We start from the raw sequence: 24,078 nt of genomic DNA, 5'->3' as shown, positions 1-24,078 counted from the left end.
ATATTGAGAACATCACAGGGCTGCTGAAGCTTAGCAGATGACTGAGCCAAGGTAGGTAACCACAGAATGGTTTGGGTTGGAAGGGATCTTAAAGACCATCTAGTTCCAACCCCCCTGCCATGGGCAGGGACACCTCCCACTAGACCAGGCTGCTCAAAGCCCCATCCAGCCTGGCCTTGAACACTTCCAGGGCTGGGACATCCACAACTTCCCTGGGCAACCTGTTCCAGTGCCTCACCATCCTCCCAGTAAAGAATTTCTTCCTGATATCCTATCTAAATCTGCCCTCCTTCAGTTTGAGTCCATTACCGCTTGTCCTATCACTCCACTCCCTGATAAAGAGTCCCTCCCCAGCTTTCCTGTAGGCCCCCTTCAGGTACTGGAAGGCCACTATAAGGTCTCCCCAGAGCCTTCTCTTCTCCAGGCTGAACAACCCCAACTCTCGCAGCCTGTAACCATACGTGTGCTCTTCGACTGGCAAAATGCTTTGTAAATACATTAATTTAAACTTTCATCACGTTCACATGGTGAACATGTCTACCACATGGTGTCTTTCGTTAACTGCAAGTTAATAGTGCTAACACAGATAGTAATTGCACTGCAGTTGATGTGTTGTCACTCGTTTGGCTGCATAAGCTTGATTACATACATGCTCCTTGACTCCAGAAATGTACATCATCTCCCTTCGCGTGTGTAGCCACTGCTGTACCACCAGACCGAGGTCGCGTCTCAGCTCCCAGGCCCAGACTGTGCCTGGGTCCTGGCTCCACACCGGCCCCCTTCCTGCAAAGAAACTGGGGCGGGTTGGTCAGACGGGAGCCTTGGTGAGACCCTGCAGCTTCCCCATCAGCACTGTCTGGAGTGGGGTGAGTGCCATGGTGTGTCACCTTACATAAAATATAAGTAAAAATATTTGTAAAATATAAGCATCCGTTGTTGATGGACATGAAGCTATGCTTGCTCTTCAGGCAGGATTGACACCTCCTTTGGGGAACGGTGGGGTCTGTCTCCACCAGCACTTACAAACCTTCCTAAAATCTTCATAGCGCAATGCCATACAAACAGGGGCAGTCAGGGACGTTCACTGTGACAGTAGCAGTGGCAAGGAGAGGTTAGCTCTTGACCCACTGGAAAACAATCCACCTTGTAAAAGACCACGTAACTGTATGCTACGTGTCCTCCCTTATGCTCAGGCCCGGTTGCCACTTTTCTATGGAAACTTGTTAAATATGTAACAAAATAAAACAGATGATAACTTGTCACGATGTGTTATGAGTTTCGGTTGGTTTTTATTTTGGGTTGTTTTTTTTTTTTTTAGTTTTTGCTAATGCATTGTCAGGACACAGTGGGAATTTTGCAGGCTGGCCAAGCTCAGCCAGGCACGTACGGTAACTCAGCCTGGGTGGGAAGTGGGAGGCACAGGAGAGAGTTAAAAGGTCCTCATCCTTGTAGTAGTCTTTTTTCCTGCTTTTCAACATGCAACAAATGAGTATTCTCATTCTGTTAATACTGTTTTGGTAATTAACTGCTCTAAATGTGTGGTGGTTTTCTCTCAAACCACCATTGCATTACAGATACGAATGTGCATGCTAACACACACACACATCTGCTTCCGAATTTTTTGTTGCTGTCCCTGCTGGCGAAACGTGCTTACAGGTTCAGCAGAGCCCCAGCTGTATCTGTGTGCCGCGCTCGTTTCCCTTGGGTTGTTTTAGTGGGGAGGCAGAGGCCAAGATTTAGAAAACAGGTCTAGATCCAGCACAGCACAAAACCCACAAGATGGCTTAGATGAATGTTTCTTGGCTTGAGGAGTTTGAAAATCTGCGGTGGCTGTCAGCAGAGCCGATAAATTTTCCATCCTTGGCTTTAGGTAGTAACGCAATGCTATGGGCCAGGTAAGTGTCTGCTCTCTGGAGATGATCTTCTGTTCAGAAGATGCGTATCTACACAGAAGGTACCTCCTATGCAAAGTCTGTGGGAAGGCCTGTAGTGTCACTGAGAGCGAAGGAGCAGATTCTGACTGTGTTTACATGAGGGCAAATGCTAAGTGATTTAATAGCCTTATTAATTCAAACTGGAATGAGCAAATCTGGTGATCGGGTCAGTGGGAAGCAAACACTCAGTGTAATTTTTTTACATTCAAAATGTGGGTCCTAAATTATGAAACAAGATACTCAAATAAAAACATGCAGTAGCATCCTGATTAATAATGTGTTTTCTTCAACAGCAGCGTACTATGAACTGACCTTTCAAGCATTTTGTTGTAAAAAAATTTTCCTGTGTTTATTTCAAGCATAATTGGGCTGATTTTATGCCAGCATAATGTAAACCTAAGCAGCTGTAGGTACACAGATAAGTAGGCTATCAAAAGCTTTTTGTGCATCTTGTGTTAGTAAGCACAAAGCAGAAGAAATTTTATTTTTTTATTTTTTATTTTGGGGGTTGCAAAGGCAGTCAGTGGTGTTGTGTAGGACAGGTCTGTACGGCCAGCCCAGGGCTACATTATACAGCAAAATAGTTGTCTGCTGAGAGGCTGTGCTATTTGATGACAAAAGTGTTTGGGAGAAGGACAGAGTCATCCCTTGCGGTGCAGCCAAGCCAGTGGGACAGCTTGGACAGCCATTTTCTAGACTTACCCACTGCAGGTGGCTAAAAAGGGAGCACACAGTTTACAGTCTTTAAAATCATACTGCATCTGAAACACCATATGTTCTGTAATACAGAAGAGTTATTAAGCAGAAGAGAAATGACAGTCCTTTCCCCTCCTCATCCCTCTGATTTATTGTTGTATTCTTTTGTGACATTAATAGGTGTCTAGTGTCTCGTTTGCCTTCATATAGCAGTTCTCTTGCGCGAGTCCTGGAGGGCTGAAGGGGCAGAAAGGGGAGTAGTTACCACAAAGCAGTAGGACTAGGGAAAAACATTGAAGAAAAATAGAAAAACACGGTTAGAAACCTAACGCTGGTGACAACTGAGGTTGACTGTGTGCCCTCGTGGCTTTCCCGTCAGCTGACTCCTGAGTCCCAAGGAGGGGGATGACAGCCTTTAAGGGAAGGAGAGCGGGTTGCGCTGGAGGCTGTGGCTGCAGAGCTGCCTCTCTCAGCTCTCCCTCTGGAGAGAAGCTGTTGGTCTCTTGCAGGGACGACCTTCTCAAGGGACAGTGACAATGTGGTAGGCTGGATGGTTAGCTCATTGCTAAGTTCAGTAACGTTTATCACACATTAGTTTCTATTGCAAAAAAACTTAAATTGATTGTGTGAGGTGATACGGTTGAAGCAATTAGGTAGTCTGGAACATAGCCCAGCTCTCTTCTCCAGTGAGAGAAACGAGCTGGGTCAGTGCCTCTTCCCTCTCCCTTCCCCTTCTTTCTGCACCCTCCTGCCCTCTCTCTCTCCTAGGTTGCTGAGAAAGTTTTTATCTGGGTAATCTAAAGTTTTAAAAACTGTTTATCTTGCACAGTCTGAAATGCTTCTCGTCCTCTCACCCATGGTACAGTGAAAAAACAAGTAGGCACATTTTGTAAAGACATCTTTAACAGAAGACATGATGGATGGCTCTTAGAATTACTTCTGTAACTACCAGAAGAATTGAAAATAAATGAGAACTTGGGACATGCAGTCACGCTCTAATAGTTGGCATCTTAGTCTTTTACCTTAGAGCTTAAGGCTTGGGTACAGGAGTTTACTCCTCTCTTTGTTGTGCAACTATTTGTATAAAACAACTAATCCAAGTAGAACTTGTTGATTCTCATCAGGAGCAATGACAGGAAACAATATTAAAAAACCCCTAAGACTTTCGAGGTTGGTAGAAAATCTGTATTGCGTTGGAATAGTGTACAATAAACTTGGTCTTCATAGACAGACATTTCAGGTATCAGAAACGAATGTTTCTTATGTGCTTTTAAAGACTGCATATTGTTTTATTGTGTGCTTTTCTGCACATCCATAAAAGACTATTTGGGAAACAAAGAGTGAAATTAAGTTCCAGAGAGAAGTGTTTCAGGATCCTGGGCATTTTTCCACTGAACTTCTCTGTGGAAATCTGGAAAAAGTGTTATTTCAGTTCTCTACAAGAAAATAATGCTCTAACTGTATTTCTCTTTCCCACCATCAATAAACTTGAGAAAATTCTTCTGTAATTATTAACTAGTAGAAAAATGGAGCTTATTTTGGAAAGGGCAATTTAGGAGATTATTTGCGTTTAAACAGAGTACTCTTGGAAGTGTGAACTGTGGATGGTATTTCTACTATTGTCTTTTGGTTTGTTTTCAGATAGAAGGCAGATTTAGCCTTTTGGAAAAGATGGGGGAGGAGGACAGCATTAACTGTATCATTGCAATCTGTGGATGCTCTTTGCATTTCTCTATTGCGTGCTTCTCTGTGTAGTCTGATGTAGCCTGAATGCTTTCCGTATAGGACGGACTGGCACTAACCAAGTCCCTAATGGACTTCAAAGAGCTCTGGGTCTTTTCAAGTTTTGGGTTACGGATGGATTTTTGAGAGAAGACAGTAAAAGGCAGGGAAGTTTAAGGCATTAGTAATTTATATTGGTTTCTAATACTCCCTGTTGGTTACATAACACCACATTGCATCACTACTCAAAGTTCAACACACCGATGTTTATGATGAGTATATTATTGTATATTATTGCTTCATCTGGTATGTTATGCTCTGTACCACAGGAAAAACCCACAAAACGCATGATCCTACTTTCAGTGAAGTTACTGCAAATCTGCCATTCATTTTTGTGGGAGTTCACGTCCTTAGTAACAGAATTCATTGGGAAATTTTTGTAGTGCTGGAAACTGCTCTTGTAGAGGTTGGCACCAAATTAGTTGAAAACCAGTAGTAGTATAACTAAAAATTGCAGCTGACTGTTGTTTGTTTCGTAATAGCACAGCGTGTGCCCAGTTCCTAAGGGAAAAGGCTCTTGCAGCAGCTGAAGAATGCAGCCTGTGATCTCCTTCTTCCCAGGGACGCTCCACCCAGCCCCATCGCTATAAATGGCAATTGGACTTCAGGGAATTACAGCAGGCAATGAGCTAAGCAAAAGCAGGTTCCTCTGTAGCTGACATTTTCGATGCTGGGCATGAAATTAATAAAATGAAGAATGACCTTGAGCTGTTTTTTGGACATTGCAAGGGCTGCAGTTTCGTCTGGGTCTGGACTCTGTAAGGATGGGTTGGTGCAGTGAAGGTAGTGGTGGTCCGACAGGGCCTGATTGGAGCCACTTGTTTTAGAGGACTGTGGGAGGGGCTGCGGCTGAACGAGCACTCGGCCCCTGGAAACTTGTTGGCAAGTTTGCCACAAAACCCCGTGTTTTATCAAGCAGCTGTGGAGGTGGCCACTGTTAAGCATGTTCGTCATGTTTCTGCTGCCTTGCTAGCAAAGATCAGAGCTTGGAGGAAACTTAGTGGTGCTCAGCAGCCAGGGAAAATGGTATTTAACGAAGGAATTCAGCTCATCTCAGTACACATCTGCAATTTAGCCACAGTATAGACATACATCTCTGAGCTGGCCACAATTAATTGCTTCCCCAAAAATTCGTGTTTCTCACCACTGGTTGGAAGTGGTACTTAGATAGAGATGGCCGTATTTTGAAAGCAATCCCACTGTAGGTCTGGTCTACCCCCATAGCATGATCTGTCAGGATTTGAAACATCCATAATTACTCTGCACTTTTGCCCTTATTGGGTTTAATTACTCTGTCAAATGGAAAGTGTAAAACTTCACGAAGTCTAAGGGATTCCTCAAGGATAAGCTAATTCATTCTGTAATGAATGATGTATGGGTAGTAATAATAATAAAAGTAATAACACCAGTAACATACTCTTTCATTAATTCTGCGCTGTGTGAGAAGTCATAGAGGAAAAGCATGTTTAATGTTTACTCAGTGGAGGGTTTGAATGGAGAAGTGTAAGGGAAGTAGCCTTCTATGGAATAATAAACATAAAGTTATACATTTAACAGATGCTTCATTCTTTATTATTCCCTCAGTTTCCATCTGCGAGCATTATTGGATATTTGTATGCATCTTTACCAAATCGTCTCTTGTATACAGCGTATATGATTTAATCAGTCAGGGTTGTATATTTAATCAGTTGTCAGTCCTCTAAGATACTGAATGCTTCTCTATGACCTAGAACTGTAATAGGAGAAAATACCACTACGGCAAATTTCAATTTGCATTGTGTGGATAACTAGGGACTCTAATGCAGAAGTTCAGACAGGGCTGAGAGCGGTGGGGACAGTGTTACCCTAGATATCTGTGCCACCAGCAGAAATGTGCCGGCTCCATCCTGCGGCAGCCCAGTTACCTCTGGGCAAGGAGCAGCTCGGGGAGCTTGCCCATGGTTTTCCTAACTCCAGGAATTCTAGCTGCACGCTTCAAAGGAAGAACCACTCGGGTCCTGAGAAAAGCAGAGCGACAAAAACGGCTTTAAAATCATCAGATGGAATTCAGAAGAGCGTTTAAGTTACTTTTTCTCAGGTTCTCGCTTTCCAAAAGCGCAGAGAGCCCACCTGCAGGCTTCTCTCTGCAACAGATGGAGCTTTACATATTCCTTATGTATTCCTTGCGTAAATGTATACACTGAGATGCACCTGTACTTTCACATACCTCCTGGAAATAAAGCTTTACAGCAAATAGCAAATACCACAAAATTAACTTGTAAAAATACCGTGAAATGTGAGAGTGTTAACAAATGCCTTTAACATCAATGTCTTCTTTTAGAAATGTACCCAGTTTTCAACTTGGCCCCTGGAAAGTCGTTCATGTTGCTGAGGATATTTATTCTGTTCCATTTTTTGAATGGGATGCAGCTGTTGAATTCTTCAGACCTGAGTAAAGGCTCTTAAAGAGCTTTATTTATATCGGGGTTTTTTCTGTCCTCCTCTGGTTCTGAACAAACAGCCACAGCTTCAGCTAACGGACATTGTCGTACTGCTGCTGGGCTTATAAAGTCCTGCTGCTTTGCTGGGGCGGCTTTTCTGAAGAGCTGGACCCTTCTGTGAAACGTATGTGTAATTATACTAAAGCGCGTGAGTGTAACTTCCACAGGAGGTTGGCACACGGTCACCCCTCCCCACCCCCTCAGTGCAGCAGCTCCTGTAGGAGATCCCTGGGGATTTGGAGAACAAAGAGTACATCTAAGGCGATCAACTAAAATTGATCCGCAGCCCGTTAGAAGAACATTGCAGTGATACTTAAGTGTATAATCCCTCTTACTTCAAAATACAGGCTTATGGCTTGAGTTTCCCCTGAATAAACTTTGTGATTATTAACGAGCGGTATCAAATAATCTCCTTCAGGTCATTAAAGGGCATAATGCAGATAAGAACTCTTCAGGTCCCGTAAACCTCAAAATGAATTTCCTCTCTAGACCTCTGTGTTACCAGAAATCTTTGACAGTAAGCTGAAATGCTGTGATATTTTGGTATTAGTAGAGGGTTTGAACTTTTTGATAACGAGTTCAAAACCAATATGCTGTGCTGCTACGTGCCTGTGGGGTGGGGAGCTCTTCGGACGGTGATAGTGTGACCCAGCAGCAAACCTAACCTGGTGACCAATTGTTGATTTTAGGAGGATACTGCAGTGAAAGCTCTTTAACTTCCCGTGTCTGCGTGCCTTTTTTTAGCAAGAGCTTCAGACCGGCTCTTAAAACCCCTACTCTCAGTTCCTTCTTTTTTCACTACGCACTTTCCTCAATCGATAACGAAAAGTAAAATGCAAAGAGGTTTATGTGGATCTTTCAGCTGAGTAATGTATATTTTAATTACAGTATTAATAATGTCGATAAGAGGAGGTGAACAGCTGCCGTGGCCACTTGACACAGATTAAAATAATTGGATTGGGGACGTCTGCTAGGTTGCCGTTAAAAATTTTAAATAGGAGCGGAGAGCACTTGGCAGTCACCAACAAAAGCATGCGGGGGGAAGAGGAGAGAAGAAATAGAAGAGGAGGGTAAGAAGAGGACATTGGAAAGCTTTCATGCTGTTCATTCATCTAAAAATAGGCTTTCAGTCTGCCTCTGAGTTTGTTTATGTTTATGTCCTTCATTTGGAGACTGTGGATGGAGATGTGTCTTTTCAGCTGCTTTGGGAGCAGAGCCTGCACTCTTTAAAGCCTTAGTTTCAGGAACGGGACTTGGAGCCTTGTAGACGCGGGTGGTTGTGTGTGTGTGGGAGCTGCTGCCAGCTTCTCCCTGGCTGTGCTGCTCCCTCTGAGGCTTGGATGAGGTCCTTGCTGCACCCTCTTCTCACCGAAATACTCTCGTAAAATCTGGTGCATCATTTTCCAAAACATCATTTGAATCCGTAGTTCTGTGTACACGCTGCTTCCTGTCCGGGAAATCTAAACGTGCCCAAAGATGGGAGTTTGCGCTTGTGGTTCAACCACTGGTAACGTATGGGCTGCACCTAATGCCTGACACTGCTCGTCACGTGTGGGTTTTAGAACTTCACTAACAGGAAAATCAGCTGTACCAATTTTGTAAAAGCAAAGCTGTAGAGTGGAATTTTCAAGGTACTGCGATGACTCAGAATATGTTTGAATATACTTTCAAAAGTCTTGGAGAAAAAATAGTGCATCCCCTTCTCCTGTTATTCAGAGATTGCAGCAGCACTAGCATGTCTAAGCAAACCCAGCTTTGGTTCCTCCAGGATTGTGACCGTTTCTCTTTCAGCTCTCCATTAGCTTACCGAAGTCTCTGCAACTCCTTCCGAGGTTTTCCTCTTATAGAAACAAGGATGGTGCTGCATATTCTCTCTTAATCTATCTCACTGTATGGGCTTTTATTAGAGTTTGATATAACTTGTCAGAGTATGTACGTCATCTGTTTTGGAGTCATCAGTTTCTGCTAATGGCTAATGCTTAAAATCATGAGAAAAAAAAAACTGAGTTAAATATATTTAATTGGGGTTTATTTGCTTTCTGCTTTTTAGAGTTTCTGAGGCACAGGCAGACAGTCTCTGGAGCCGACGGGGTGTTTTGTGGTTACTGGACCAGACAGCTCAGATATAATTAAAGTGCCTTTTTTGCATATGCAGCTTGCTGCTGCTTCTATATTTTCACAGGTCTTAGGATCACATCAAGCGTAAATCTAATTGAGGTTGTTGTACTTCTCTTATTTGTTTTTGAGTGAACTGTGTCATCTGAGCTTAATGTGTATAACCTTGAATGACTGTGGATGCCCAGTTTATCTCTGGGGCTCCCCAGTATAGCTTAAAAGGAATACAGGAAAGGCAAAAGTGGTCAGCATTTTTCAATTACTTTTCATGGAAATACGAAAATGAAATGTGTTTTTATTCAAAATAGCTTTGCCGTGTCTCCTGGAAACTATTCTGCAGGGGTTTTTTATACCCCAGGTTCTTTTTAATGAGCCATAAGGGACTTTTCACAGTGCAGTGCCATCCCTGGAGGTGAAGGAAGAGGACTTCCCAGGAACCCCTGCTCGCGAGGGGAAAGGTGGCCAAGCACGCAAGGCGCTTGAATCACAGCTCCCGTGAGGCACACTGGGGTGTTTGGGACTGAAAACATCTTAGCTGCAGACTTTTTTGAACTCTTTGACCAAGCCATCATTTTTTTTCCACAGAAAACTTGTCTTTCATGGGTATTTTTTAAGACAAAACCCTGATTTTTTCCACTGAAAAAAATGAGATTTTAGGTCAATTCTGTTTCTGAAGCTATTTTTGACAGTCCCGTGAGGCTTTTGTGGCCAGCATTAGTTATTGGTGTAACAAGAGATCAGCCAGAGGAATTCTCAGCTGCCTGCTAATTTGGTTCTCCTAATCCTGCACCCCTCCAAAGTGAGAGTCAAGTCCTTGGAATTTTGCATAATTAAGAAACAAATTAAAAGTCCCGTACTGCTTATCTGTGAATGACAGAGTTACAATATCAAAATCACTTAACCGGTTTCTCAGAGTTTAGGCCAAGCTCATTTTAAAGTTTTAAGATGAATATTTTTGAGTCTTCTGGGAATAGATTAATTCAAAGTAGACAACAGCAGTAGTTAATTTTTTTCCATTTTGGTGCTGATACAGTATATTCTATATAACTTCTCCTTAAACTGCAAGCACTTTGTATTGTAACATTCCATCCTGAATAGCATATTTTTAAATATAAAGCTGTGCATTGGTGAAAAAAAAGTAGTTTGAAACGGGGAAAAATAATTCCCCAGATGGACTGGTAGCTAATAGAAATGATATAAAAATAAGATCATCTAGGTGTAGACAGTGTACCCCAAAGGACCCTGATTTTTTTTGCAGAGAACACTGTTAGCTACTGAACAACCTGAAGAACCCTGGTCCAAAGCAGAACTCAACAAGTATTTCTGGATGACTCAGTTTCTGAGAAGAAATCCCTTGCTGGCTGTCAGCCGGTACTTCCAATAAATAGGAATTGGAACCTATAGTTACAATAAATAGTTCCAATATAGTTCCACATTTTGTACCCCAGGTAAAGGAACTTAACCTTGTCTGGAGCTCATAAATACAAGGGGGACAGGCTAGTTAGATTCTTCGCAGCCACTCTATTTTAGCTCTTTGCAGGCTACCAAAAAAAGATTTTTAGATTTTTTGCTTGCAGGCCGGCTGCTGTGCAGAGCCTGGAAATGGCAGTTCCTTCATCGCATGGTTCAAGTGAGTGGGTTCATGAAGGAGCACGTCCCCATTTCCAGTTATATAAATAGCAGAGTTTTGCTCATTAGAGGGAACCTCAGGGAATAATGGCACAAGGGATATATGGGCTGAAGAAACTTATTTTTGAAGAATGATTGCAAGAACTACAAATGTACAGCATAATTATAAGGTGGCTAGCAGGACACTGATCTCTGGCTACAGCATTTTGACGCGGCGAGAGAAATCTATGGAGAGAGAAATCTGGGTTTGTGTTGGGATGCAAGCAAAATCAGTGACACTACCTTTCTGAGAAGGTTATTCAGCTATCTTTGCAGCTGAGACAGCTTTTGCCCGTGGAAGTCTCGTATGGTATAATGCTTAGTGTGCCACAGGTGGTCCTGAGTGGTCCTGAGCACCGCTCAGCCCTGGGTGGTGGCCTGGAAAGAGACTGGAAATGGAGGTGAGGAGCTGCATGATTTGAGGATTCGATGTCCGATCTAAGAGGCACTGAAAATGCTGAGGCCTGTGCACTGATTTTGCCTGGGCTGATTGGGCTGATAGGGCTCTGGAATGAGGGACATCGGATGTCTGTGTTTGCTGCCACCAGGTAGGCACTGGTGGCCAAGGTGTCCAGCCGGGAAGGGCTGCGTGCGTTTTGGAGCTGCGAGCACAAGCCCTCGCGGCCCGGCAGGTGGGGTGGCTGTTCAGCCTACCTTGATTTAGAGATGCACGAAGCATCTGGGTGGGTATATGAAAAAAAAAAAAAAAAAAATTGAAAAAAAATTATTTACATAATCTCCCTTGTTGTTGCCATGATCTCTAGCCCGTGATTTCTCCTGTTCTGTGGGCAATCTGATGAAGCGCTAAGTCGTGCCAGCTGAGAAACAAAGTTGTCGCTCTGAATGATGACTTGGTGAAATGCCACATAGGGCAGAGCTGCCATCGAAATCATTGGTGATTCACTGTTTGTTTTTCACAAATTTCCTATGCTCCCTGCCCACGCACTGTAGATGACAGCATTGTGTGTGGGGACTGTGAACACGACAGACATTATTTATGAAGCAGTGCCTTTATCAAGGATATTTTTTTTTTTTTCCCCTAGCAAACTGTCTGAAATGCTCAGGCTCTGTGTTGCTGTTGTCAAAACCGTGTTATAAACATAGCCGGCCTGCCTAGTTGAGGAGAAGGTTTTCAAAGGTGTTTTAAAAAGCTGCAAACTAACGGCGTGAGAAGGTGAGGCAGAAACCACCAAGCGCTCCTCGCTGTGCTCCAAGGAGCCGCGGCAGCTGCATCCAGCACTCTTTTGGCTGCTCCTGAGAGGAGGGAGAGTTTGGGCAGTTAACAGTCAGTTTTCAGCTTGCACAGCCGCGAGGGAGAAGGATTTTTGAGGGGAGACAAGCCCCTTCCTCACCCCTCCTTGCACTGTCTCGGGACTCCTCCGGAGTAAGAAGCGGGGAACCCGGTCACAACTTGTCCCTGTGACTGGGCCGGGCTCTCGGCTTGCTTCGAAGCAGAGAAATTAAAGGATCGAATTTTTCCCCGTAAGATTCATGACGTCTGGCAGCAAAAGGTGTCCTGGGAGTCGCAGCTGCTCCAGCTGGGCTCTCTCAGACGCTCGGTACACAGCTTCAGGACAACAACATTATTCTTACCTTATTTTACGAAACGGCGTAGTCGGATTCAAGTTCTTAATTCACATCTGGTTTGATCAAATACTAAAAGGCACTGAAGACACAAGGGAACGTAGTTAATGGGTAAGGAAACTGAATAATCTTGTACGTAGTGTGGTAGAGATAAGTGTGATGCAGAACATGTGCTGACTGTGGTGGTCATGGTGACATCGGGTTTAATTCTTTTGTGCTTTAGCTATGTTCGGAGAAAACAGAACAGCTTTGACTCAGTGGAGGGGAAAAAACTGGCACTACTGACCACTTACCGGGCTCTGGAGATCCGTCAGCAAACTGAGAGCCCTCAAATACTGTTTGTTTTCAGACCAGTTTCATGACCTTGCCTGTTTTCAGAGTTGGACCGAGAGGAATGAAACTACGGAATGAGAAGTGGTGTCACATTTTTAAACCAAACTGCATAATTAGGTTGATTTGGATGTGAGTGGCTTCATCAGGGGACTTGCTTTGAAGTCCGTGGTGGCACTTTTATCCTTTTCTGTATGCTCTGTGCATGAAGGCTTTATAACCTAGGCAGTTGTGAGCAAAATACGCTGAGGATAAAGGCTTCTTGAAGGCTAATGGCATGACAGCTGCAGCTGCATAGGTTCAGTTTGGCAAATAACAGTAAGCATCAGGTTTTACGGCCGTGACTGTGTTATTGTTGCGTTTTTGAATTTGGGTTAGCTGCGTAGAAGAAAGTAGAGACCAAGAGCTGTTCATCTTCTGGCTCAGTCCGTGAGGAGCTTGTAACTCTAGCAATTGTTTCTGTTTTCCATAACAGTGGGAACTTTATGGGCTATTTTTCCCCTTTCTCGGTCCAAAATAAACGTGCTGCTTAAAAACAAAGAAAGAAGTCGCAGACTGTCTGGCAGGCACGCAGTTTGAACTTGGGGTGCCTCAGGTTGGAGGGACAATTTACGAAATGTACCTTTCTCCTGAAAGTGGATGTTGCAGCACAGTCATTTCATTTGTGTGGATCCATTTCTTGCTTTGGAATGCCGCGTTTTTAACAAGCCTCCACGTTAATAGACAGTGATAAGCGTCATTGTGCTCTTTAGTCGCCTTTCCAGGTGTGTACACTGATGCATCAATCTGACCTATAACTACGTATCCATTCAGAGCAGTTTGTATAGTTCCCGTGTATCTGAGGTGGTTTCCTAAAAAATATTTCAACTCTTGTTTGGTATTTAACTTAATGGCAAATCAGCAGATTCATGTGTGCGAACAGGATATTTTTTTGTAAGAAATGCTGAAGCAGTGCTTCTCGACAAGCTGAAGTATTGGCCTTTGCTGTGCATTGCAAGAAGAGAGCACACACTTTTTCAATACATAGAAAACAAAGGAAAAATAATTACATATGTAAAAAGTAATGATAATACTAGTGAGTAGTACTCACTAGTACTCACAATATTTCCCCTAATTATTAGACTTTTTGTATTTTCTGAACTTTTCTATAAAGAGTTGTCTTTGCAGGGTCTTCAGGAGAGTGAAACAGCTGCCAATGTGGGTGGAATTTGATATCCCAGATCTTAAAAAAAACCCAAACAAAGCAAGAAACGCAGTCCCAATAAACTGGAGTAGATTGGCAAAGCACTGCAACTCATTTAGTGGTACAGTTTTCTCCCACGCTGCTTGACATTGGTGTGTAGGACAGGGTAGTGTTTGGAAACGTGAACATAGTGTGAGTGATAAAACCACTATGAAAGTCTGGAGTGATTATGTAGCAAATCCCTAGAATCATAGAATCATAGAACCATCTGGGTTGGAAGGGACCTCTTAAGGTCATCAAGTCCAGCCATCACCCTGCTTTCTGCCTGTTTGAAATGTGCCTGTCCCTGCCTCCAAGAGGGACCCAAGAGGGTCCAAGAGGGACCAGTTGGTATGTGTGTACTGTGTGTCACTAACGCCTGCAGTGCTGCTGGCTGGTGATACAAACTCATGACTTAAAGAAAACTTCCTTCCATAAGCAAATGGCTCATACAGCACATTTATTTCAGCCCAGGTCGTGAAAGGGAGAACATGCACGGGGGAGCGCACACAGTCACAGTACGGAGTGAGTGGGTAGTCACTGTTGGAGGTGTCCAAGTCAGCTCTGAGATTCGCCATTCACATAATGAGTTTGCAGGTCATTTTGGAGGGGGGCTGACAATCTCTACCAAGGTTCAATATAGTAGTGGGGGTAGATGTTAGAGTAGCCAGTAGCCTCCTGATGAGGGCACTTGCCTGGGATGGGGTAAAGCCCGGTTCAAGCTCTTACTCGACGCCAGGTAGTGCGGACCTTTTCCCCAGTCGTCTGTGTCTTAGCAGAGTAACTGAGAGCTCTCACCCTGCTTCCAAATGTAAATATTTGGAGATATCTTGCATTTTGTTCCGATCAAGCAAATCACACCCACCGCTACTCCCCCCCTAAACAGAAGAAAGAAAGCCCTAGAATTGTTTTCCAGCCAGACCTGGTATGTGGGTAGTTGGAATGGCTATTTTCCACATGCGTAACAGATCTCATTTTCCTTAGACCCAAAAGCCTTCCTGTAAGTAATACCAGTTCATAGAGAATACTGGTTTGAACTGCTTGAAACAATAAGAATAGGGGGTTGTATTGAACTAAAGGCTTTACTATTAGTCAAATGCCAGCTCTTGGAGTCATGGAATTAATTATTTTATTTTACTTCATGATGAGATTCTGACGGTATCCTCAAGTCAGATAATATGATCTACGTGTATCTTAAAAGCTCAAAATACAGGAGGTAAACTAAAGAACTCAAATATATATTGTTAGCCTTGTATACAATACTTAGGCTAATATGATTTTTGCGTGCTTGGAAATGACAGCATGTGCTCTCTCATGTGCATTCTCTGTTTCAAATAGTAGATCATTTGCTTCTCTCTAAAATGTTGTCTTTTTTTTTTTTTCCTTACTGAAGATAATAGAAATAAATGCCACTCCTAACCATTCAAAGCATTTGCTGCAGTCACATTAATACTTATTATTGGATACAGAAGTGGTTAACTTCTGTGCTGGGCTAGCAGAGATCCTTAATGTTTCACCAGGCCATTACGTACTACTTCAGGACCAGTAAAGCTACAAGTAGGACATATGATTATAGTTGTTTAATCCAAATTGTTTAAATGCATTTCACATATAGTTTCAGCCTTATGTTCTCATATGCTTAACATTAATCTCATTAGGCTTAGGAGAAAGCGCACTATTTCATTTTTGAAACCTCCTTGGAAATCTTTACATTTAGTAAGTGCATAACGTGAATGGATGGCATGAATGGATACTGCAACCTGCAGTATCAAGCAAAGCTTGTCCTTGGACGGAGTCCACCTTTTCCATGACTTGAGGCACAGGAAATCTCAGAGAGGACATGCCATTTTTCCGTGTATCACGGGCTGTGGTTCCTTGTTCAGCTTCATGAGCAGTTGAACATCAAGGACTGTCTGGAGCGTGTTAGTTGCAGAAGATGAAACGAGGCCTTTCCAAGGCAGCTTTGCCACTAAAAATAATACTCATGCAGCTATTGTATTTGATTTTGGGTCAGCTGCTATTAGCTCACAGAGTTCACGTTATTTTCCTGCTGAAGCAGGAAACTTTTAGCACTTGAGAAAAACATAGGACCAACCTTTTAAAATACATAGTATGTGAACTGATAAAAGGGGTAAGAATTTTTTCTCTTAACCCAGGCTATCCCAGATCTCTTGTGTTGAGACTGATGAAGACGCTGACTGTCCTAGTGGATGAGTGGTGGTGTAGTGGACCACCACTGTGGTCTCAGATAGTTTAATTACTGCGGTTCAGTTTGTTGCTGCATATGCAGTCATGGTTATGACGGCTGTGCATGTACTTTCAACCTGCAGCAAAATTCAGAGTATTGCAAAATGTCTTAGTTCTCTTTTACTGACAAAAATACACAAAAATCTGTTTACATGAAGACCAATGAAACTTCAGCTGTAATTTTACAGTTGCATCTAGGCTTTTCAAGGTGTTCTATCTCCATTTTGGCACCTCCAAAAAAGTACTTGGCTCCTGCTGCCTCTAATTGTTGTGCTTCTGGATGAATTCCTCCAAAAATATTGATATCTGCTGAAGTAAGAAATTCAGAAAATCTGAACATGTATTTGAATGCATTTTAACGGAGCTGTCTAACTTCTGGAGGTTGTTTTTTTGGGATGTGTAAGAAGTTCAGTACAGAGTGGGTATATTAGGGATTAATATTTTGCTAGGCAATACCTTTGTATTTATCATTTGTATCAAATGTAAAATCATTTGTATTTATCAATGTCAGAAAAAGGAATGAAATACATCTCCATTACACATCAGTTTAGTTAAGAGAATGCTTTTTAAATATTCTAAACATGAAATTGTATCCTGAGGCATTTGGAAAACTTGGAGAGGTTGATTGTAGAAGAACAGGAAATATTTTTGCCTTTATTTTAGTAATTTTAATACTGCTGTGAAAGCATGCTTATTCTTCCTTCTTCCGCTCCCTGTTTATCCTTAGGCTAAAGTTAGAAGGGCTTTTTTTTTTTTTTTTTTCCCTGACATGGAAATCTCCATTGTAATATTCTGAAATGTGTGTCTTTACCTGGGCATGGGTTCATGCTGTCTTGCGAGATGAAGTATTCTGCTGTGGGTGTGAATTCTGCCTCCCCCGTGGGGAATACCAGCTTTCCAGTGTCCCACAGGCGTTGTCTTGCAGGGCAGATCCCGAGTATGTGGATTTCCAGCCTTGGGAATGAGACAGGATGCCAGCTAGGAGGGAGGAAGCGTCTGTGTTTGGCAATGCCATGGCTATATTAATTGCCATTAAATAGTTTTGACTTCTAAACCACTGTTTTGTAAAGTGTGATTTTTTTGAGGAAACCAATAGCTTTTTCTGTACATACATTATTTAATACACAGAAGTACAATATGGCGTGAGATAAGGCAACTTTAGTGCAAGGCTCTGAACTATAACACGAGATCATCTGGACCTATTCCCTTCCTAGTGGAGACATTATATTAATAATTTTGCCACTGACGTCAAGGGGAACCGGATGTCATCCTAGATAACAACCTTAATGAAGTCAGTCTTTCTTAATGAAGATTAATTGTTGGGGCCCCATACTTTGTACATCCATATTTAGATATCTTCCTCTGAATGCTTCGATGTCACGCGGCGAGCCTTGGCCTTCTTCGTATTTGGTATTTAGATGCCATCTCATGAATCTGAAACACTCGTCTTCTTTTGTGATACTGGCGGCCCCTTGGGAGCAGCGGCGTGATGCCTGCTGTGTTTGGGGATGTCAGAGCATCCTGGGTTGCAGTAGTTTGTAATGCCAGCTGGAAACCAGTGCGCTGCCTGCCACTCTAGCTGCACTGGCTATGGAAGAGCATCTGGAAATAGGGTGACAGAAAGATCTAGGCTGTAGGACACTCCTACCGTCCTGTTGTTTCCTAAGTCTTTGTTGATCTGCAGGCGTTATCTAGGATGGCAGTAGTAAAGGACTAGATGTTCAGTCCTTAGCTGCATGTAATGCTAACGTGGATGTTTAACGTAGTTTATTTTCCCCTTCTTAATTCTCATCCTGTCCAGGAACAGTATTCTGTATGTTGATTTCATGTGATAGAGTGTATTGCTGTACTGGAGTGACTGGCTTTCATTTCGCAATTGGTTTTGGCTCATACTAACAGCAACAGCAGAGAAGTGAGGAAAAGAGGGATTATCTGCACCGACAGTCAAATTGTGAGAGTTTATGCCTGAGGAGCATGGAAATAATTTTAGAAAGAGTTGAAATAAATGACCAAGGTAACTGAAAGATTTATAAAGTGGCAATGATATGCGGTTTCATGAAGTTTAAAGAAACAATTAAGCAAACAGAATTAAGACATTGTAATGCTATATGTGTCATGTTACTTGCAATGTCATCTCTTTGTGTGCAAAAATACTGAATTATTTTACAGTGGAGACCCCTCTAAATACAAGCACGTAGCTAAGTGTTGCTAGGGTAGGAGAAAAACAAGTAGGCATAATTGGCTTTGATCTTAGTGGTTTCAAATGGATTTGAGCAAAAGACTAATGAAAAGTAGACAGCTAATCTGATAATGGCATTTACCTAAATGAGTACAGACTAAAGTCATTAACAATAACAATCATGCAGTAGGATAAAAATTGCTTTCTCCGCCTTGCATTAAAATTTGTCTTATCTAAAACCACCATGTGTGTGGGTTCTTGTTTCCCACCCAGGGCACAATTCACTCACTCAGGCTTAAAATTCTGCAGAGATCATCGGAGGTCGATCATCGCCTTTGGATTTACATCTGCATTCAGGATTCCTTGCAGTAGTTGTCGGGCGCTTTCTGTATTGCACAAAGGGCAGAAGAAAGAGACTTCCCTAAAAGACATCTGAAAGGCTGTGTAGGAGGCTCAGGAGAAAGAGGTCAGGTACAAAAGAATAGCCTGCACATGCTTAAGAGTAATTTAAGCGCATAGTGTTACTTAAGTCAGGATGTACCACTTAACGTTTATTTTGGAGCAGCTGAACATCCAACCCATTAAAAAAACCATGCTGGAAAGAATATTAGTAAAACTGCAATCTGCATGTTATTAAAAATGTGCTTATGACTGTGGACAAGAAATATGGGAAAAGTGGACAGATTCTTCAAAGGCACAAGATGCAGTTAATCAGTCATCTCCTTTGCTGAGTCATCTGCTCTGGTATTTCAGTTACTTACCCGATAAGCGGACTGCTCGGTTGAGCGGAGGAAAGATGTGAGATATTACTGGGAGGGCCAGGGAGAAAATGCAGCTGAAGCTGGAGACTTGTGAGGGAAGTGACTGGTTGGCAGAAGAAACCAGAGAAGGCTTTTAGTCTGGTTTAAGGTTTCATAAAAGTCAGTTATGAAAGCACCCTTGCAATTTGTGTCCTATCAGGCTGATCGCTTTATCCCAGAGCAGTATTTCTGTTGGCACTCTTCTCTGTTTGCTTTTGTATTGTTTTTTGTGTTTTGGTTATTGTTGTCTTGATGATGAAGGAGCCATTTGCAGGTCATATTGTGACCTGCAATCCTACCGTCTAAATAATAGAGAAGAAGCTGTCTATGTACGTCTGAACACATATGCTGGGCAGGAACTTCGAAAACCAAGTCACTCTGACTTGGTGCTTAAAGATCTTCTGCTCCTCTTCAGCATCTGCAAGGAGCTACGTTAGGCTGATATTGAAGCTGACATAGGCTGATGAAACGTGCCTCCTCATATGGAGAGAGAAACAGAAGATATTCTCCATGTCTGTCCTGCCCTTTCCCTCCTTCAGTTGCCCCACAGAGTGGAGAATAGCTTTAGGCAGATGGGACTGATGTAATTGCACCAGCACCCGTTCTCCAAGGGAGCATGACATTTCTGGACCTCTCCTAAGCCTGCATGATTTTGCAGTAATGTACAGGGTGTATGTAAAATTGTACAGTGCTTTAGAAGGAAGAAGTCGCTTTTGACGTACCCTGGGTCATGCAAAGCATAGGACTCTGTGAATAGATTAAATTATCAAATTCTGTGTTTTGGCTCATAGAAGACATCTTTATTTGCCATATAAATCAGACTTCTTCAAGGAAACATTTCGTGAGCTTCTCACCAGATTCCACTGGTCCTAACACGTGATCTTCCAAAAATATTTTAGTTAGTTAGTCATGTGTTCCATTAGCATAGTAAAAACCTATGTTAATGTGACCTAGCAGAGATTTTATCAAACCCATCGAGTGTAAAAGAGGAGTGTCTTCTTTAGTGCACAGCAAATGGACGGAGTGGTTTCATGTTCTTTATCACTGCTCAGCGACGTGTCGTGCCGTTGGAAGGTGCAGAGCTTGCATCCCACCGTTTTTAGCCAGACAGGGCCAACCCACTGAGCACCAGGGGCATACTGGGAGCTTGCAAACTACCAGAATAAAAAAAAAAAACGAAACTGGGGTCTCCAAAGCAGAATATTAACAAAGGGCTGGAGCAGAGCTAGCAAGCCCTGTCTCTCTGAGTTCAACTGGTTTGGCTGGGCTAACAGTTGAGCTGTGGCATCGCAGCGGTACAGCTCGCTGCTTGCTCGCAGTGACAGAGCTAACTCAGAGATAAGGCAGAGGGTGCGGAGTTACCTCCAGAGTTAGATTTTCCCTTGGTAATTTTTACCCAAAAAAGAGCAGTAATTCATGTGTCCATGCAAAATCCAGTTAAGGAATATTTATTTCACTTGTGGTAATTCCTAAAAGCCCCCCCCCCTTCCCCCTTCTTTTTTTTGTGCTCTGTGGGAAGGAGTACATGTCCTAAAAAGTTTACAGTCTTCAACGTTCTGTTACCTTAACATTTTCTAATGGGTATCCTTTTTGCTTTTCATTCCTGTTTCAAAATTAAACATCTGGGTTTGAAATTTTTTATGGTAGACATATCAGTGATATTTTTGTTTATGGAATTGCTCATGTCAGGGAAATAGATAAGATAAAATCCCCCCAAACTCTACTGTAAAGACCTGTATTTCTCTCTCCGTACCATTTTGACTGTAGAACATTTTGTACAGTATATGTTCATAAGGACTGAATCGCATGCTTCTGTACTTGTAAAATTTCTTTTGCATTATCAGCATTGGAAAGGAATTAGTTTCTTAGTATACATTGTCTGGTTGTGGATTCTGTTCTTGATCACTTTTATCTATAAATGACAACGGCTTTTTAAAAAATGTAAACGTTTACTTGCAGTTTTGCAAATAAGGTTTATGTGACTCTTGCTGTTTTGGTTTTGCTTGAATTAAGCTAGTCATCTCAGCTTGTGTCACCGGGCAAACCTTTAGTCTGACATTACTAAATCTAGCTAATCAACAGTAAGGCATAAGAAGAAATGAAGAGGCAAAAAATGAAGCAACAAATTCCAGCATTCAGATACTGGCCTAGTGCAGAACTTTACATATGTGGCCCGTGTATATAGAAATATCATAAAGATATCAAGCATAGTACATGCAGTTAGTGTATGGATATGAAGTTGTTCACAGTGAGATAACAGCTTTATCTTTTGTGGTTGACCAAGGACTTATAAAAAATAGTATGAAAAAAGCTTCCATGATGAACTCAAACATATTTTGTGCATCGTAAGAAACGGGTGTTTAATGTGTAGTTCCTTTGATCTATATTGCTAGATGGTGCTGCATATTTGTGATACGATTTTTGTCTCACGTATATGTGAATAGAGTCATGGTGTGCATATATAGGTAGGTATATGTGCGTGTGTACACAAATGTATGTTTGTGTTGTATATGTATGTGCGTGCTTATATCTAAGCATACACATATATAGGCAAAATATATGGAAACGTGCACAAAAATGCTGACATACTACAGGATGCATAGCTGCTAAGTAAAGTAAAATTTTACTGATTTTCATAATAGGGAGCTTCAGCCAATATCTTTTAAAGTCAATGGACATCCTTTGACTGCCGGTGTATGTGCAGAACAGATGAATTATAAGGGAAGGGTGAAAAAATGAGCATGCAGGGAAGGTACAGATGTTGACATTTGAACTGAAAACGGGCACTTAAAGTGAGAGTGAAGTGCATTAATTTTAAGTTTGCCATGTAGTGATGAAGGACAGGTTGGTGGATTTGCCTTTACAGCTCAGCTGATCTACATCAGAGTTTTTCCATTATCTACAGCTGCATCAGGTTATACCTACTGACAAGTTTGATGTTTATTTTTTAACATGGTTAGAATGAAAAACAAATTCTTCTTTCTCTCTCTCTCTCTTATTTTTCTCTCTCTTTTTTCTCTTTCTCTCTCTCTTTGTCTCTTTCTCTCTCTCTTTCTCCCTTTCTCCCTTCCTTTCCTCCTTTCTTCCTTTCTTTCTTTCTTTCCCTGCACTGCTAAAATGCGCTCTTTGATGATGCTTTGATGAATTCTGAAATTCTTGCTTGAACTTAATTGTCAGTCTTTAAGCCTTGCCTGTGTGCTTGCACTTCTCTTTGACAGATGATTACTTCTCTCTCTGTAGCTAAATGCTAGCTAAGAGAATAGCTTTTTGTATGTTATCACAGGTGGGAGGTAGAACAGCTAAAGCTTTTGATTTGCTTTCCAAGCATAATTGGTACCTTGCAGAGATATAGCATATCTCATGTTGTTTTCCTGTATAAATTTTAACACATACATTGTTATTACGGCTTTTCAAAAACATGAAACAGCTTGTCCTTTAGTCGATTGCGGTCTAAACACGATATCGTCATAAGGAGGGGAGGGAATGGGTCAGAAAAGAGAAGGGGCTCTGCCTGTGTGCTCTCTCAATGGTCTGGTGGAGTGGGATTAGCAAGTTGAGGGAGATAAGATGCGTGTTGTCCATGGACCTGTGGAGGTCTCTGCGTGTCTGTCTGACTGTGCGGGGAAAGGCATGAAGTGACGACCGAGTACTGTACAAGGCAAGCAAACCGGGAAAAGCAGGCAAGGGCTTTTTTCTTCCTGCTTTGTGCTTTTGGTTACTGGAATCCTAATGTTTTTGCAACAATACTTGGTTAAATGGTTTCAGACAGAATTGACTTTTTGTTTTGCATGTCTGCGCTCCTTTTAAGGAATGCTGCTCTTAGGAAAACAAAGATATTTGAAAGGCCGGAGATGTCCAAGAAAACGGCCTTTTAGAAAAGACGACCTGTGTTGTTTTTCCTAGCAGTAGAAGAGTCGGTCTCTGTTTATTAAACTGTGCATACCGTATGATGCTTCATATTTTTCCATTTGATTTCCTGTAGGGTGATTTCACTTGGAACAGCATGTCAGGGCGCAGTGTTCGGCTGAAGTCAGTTCCCGTTCAAAGCCTCTCGGAGCTGGAGCGTGCTCGGCTGCAGGAAGTGGCTTTTTATCAGTTGCAGCAGGACTGTGACCTGGGCTGTCAGATTACTATCCCCAAAGGTAAGGGCTTGATAAACCGTCTCTGTTTAGATCGCTAAACCACTGACTTCATATCACAGCAGTAAAAGGGAGAAAATGCCAGATTGTTTATTTCACCAACATTGTCTTCTATTTCATTTTTGCTCGTACGTAGTAACTATGTAAAAATGACTAGTAAAGTTGTTTGTCTGCTATGTCCAATTTGGGCCACCTGCGGTGGGATCATCTGATCAAGGACAGATGTCTACAGGGTAGATAATCTAAATCAGACCTACTCGTGCTAGGATGTCTTGATACTCAGTTGAGAGAAAAAGGCTTTTCCTCCACTTCCTGACATCCAAAAATACACATCTATGTAGGTCAGATAGATCATGCCATTGAAGTGGCTGTTTCGCTATGTGTTGTATTGGCTCTACAGGAAGCCAAGTATCACTAATTCAGCCACAGTGAAGACATCTGCATCAAATAAGATGAATCCGACCCACGTTTTCCTGAAGACAGCAGTGCTTGTTTCCTAGGAAACAAGTTAATTTTCAGCACAAAACGTTGAACTCCTAAGAAACAGGAGGATTCATTGAAAAGGAGTTCAGCTGTCAGAATCCTGATGCAGGATACGTGCACATAGGAGGCCTGTACTTAGGTTACTGTGGAAGAGATCTAAACCTCACTAAAACTAATGCGAAAGTTGTTGCCTGTAGCCTGGAGATTAAGCAAAGACAGCTGTTGTGCTACGATACAATCATCTGCATATGTTTCTTTCCAGTTGTCGTATACTTAATTAAGGAATAACAAGGGACCACTGAATTCTCACCTTGGCTATGAACAGAGGTACTGTGTGGCAACACGTACGCAGTGATGCCATAGGACCAGTTTTTGAATGAATCAAAGTTAAGCAGAAAAAAGCTGTCTAATCAATGAAA

The 24,078-nt window shown here is 42.2% G+C and overlaps 1 protein-coding gene across 11 annotated transcripts in view; it reads left to right on the top strand.

Annotated features, from left to right (window-relative positions):
* Window positions 1-24,078, top strand: part of ARHGAP6 (Rho GTPase activating protein 6) — a 343,144-nt gene that overhangs the window by 254,228 nt on the left and 64,838 nt on the right. For 10 of the 11 annotated variants that reach the window (XM_063341517.1, XM_063341543.1, XM_063341601.1 and 7 more), the window contains one exon: window positions 23,020-23,179. In XM_063341517.1, the coding sequence (XP_063197587.1) occupies window positions 23,020-23,179 (160 nt within the window). Of the gene's footprint in view, window positions 1-12,285; window positions 12,371-23,019; window positions 23,180-24,078 lie in introns of those variants that run through there. The other variant, XM_063341584.1, reaches the window with a different exon arrangement.

Source organism: Chroicocephalus ridibundus, chromosome 1 (assembly GCF_963924245.1).
Source record: "Chroicocephalus ridibundus chromosome 1, bChrRid1.1, whole genome shotgun sequence".
Taxonomy (NCBI): domain Eukaryota; kingdom Metazoa; phylum Chordata; class Aves; order Charadriiformes; family Laridae; genus Chroicocephalus; species Chroicocephalus ridibundus.
Note: the sequence above shows the minus strand (reverse complement) of the source record. Positions and strands in the feature narration are given on the sequence as shown.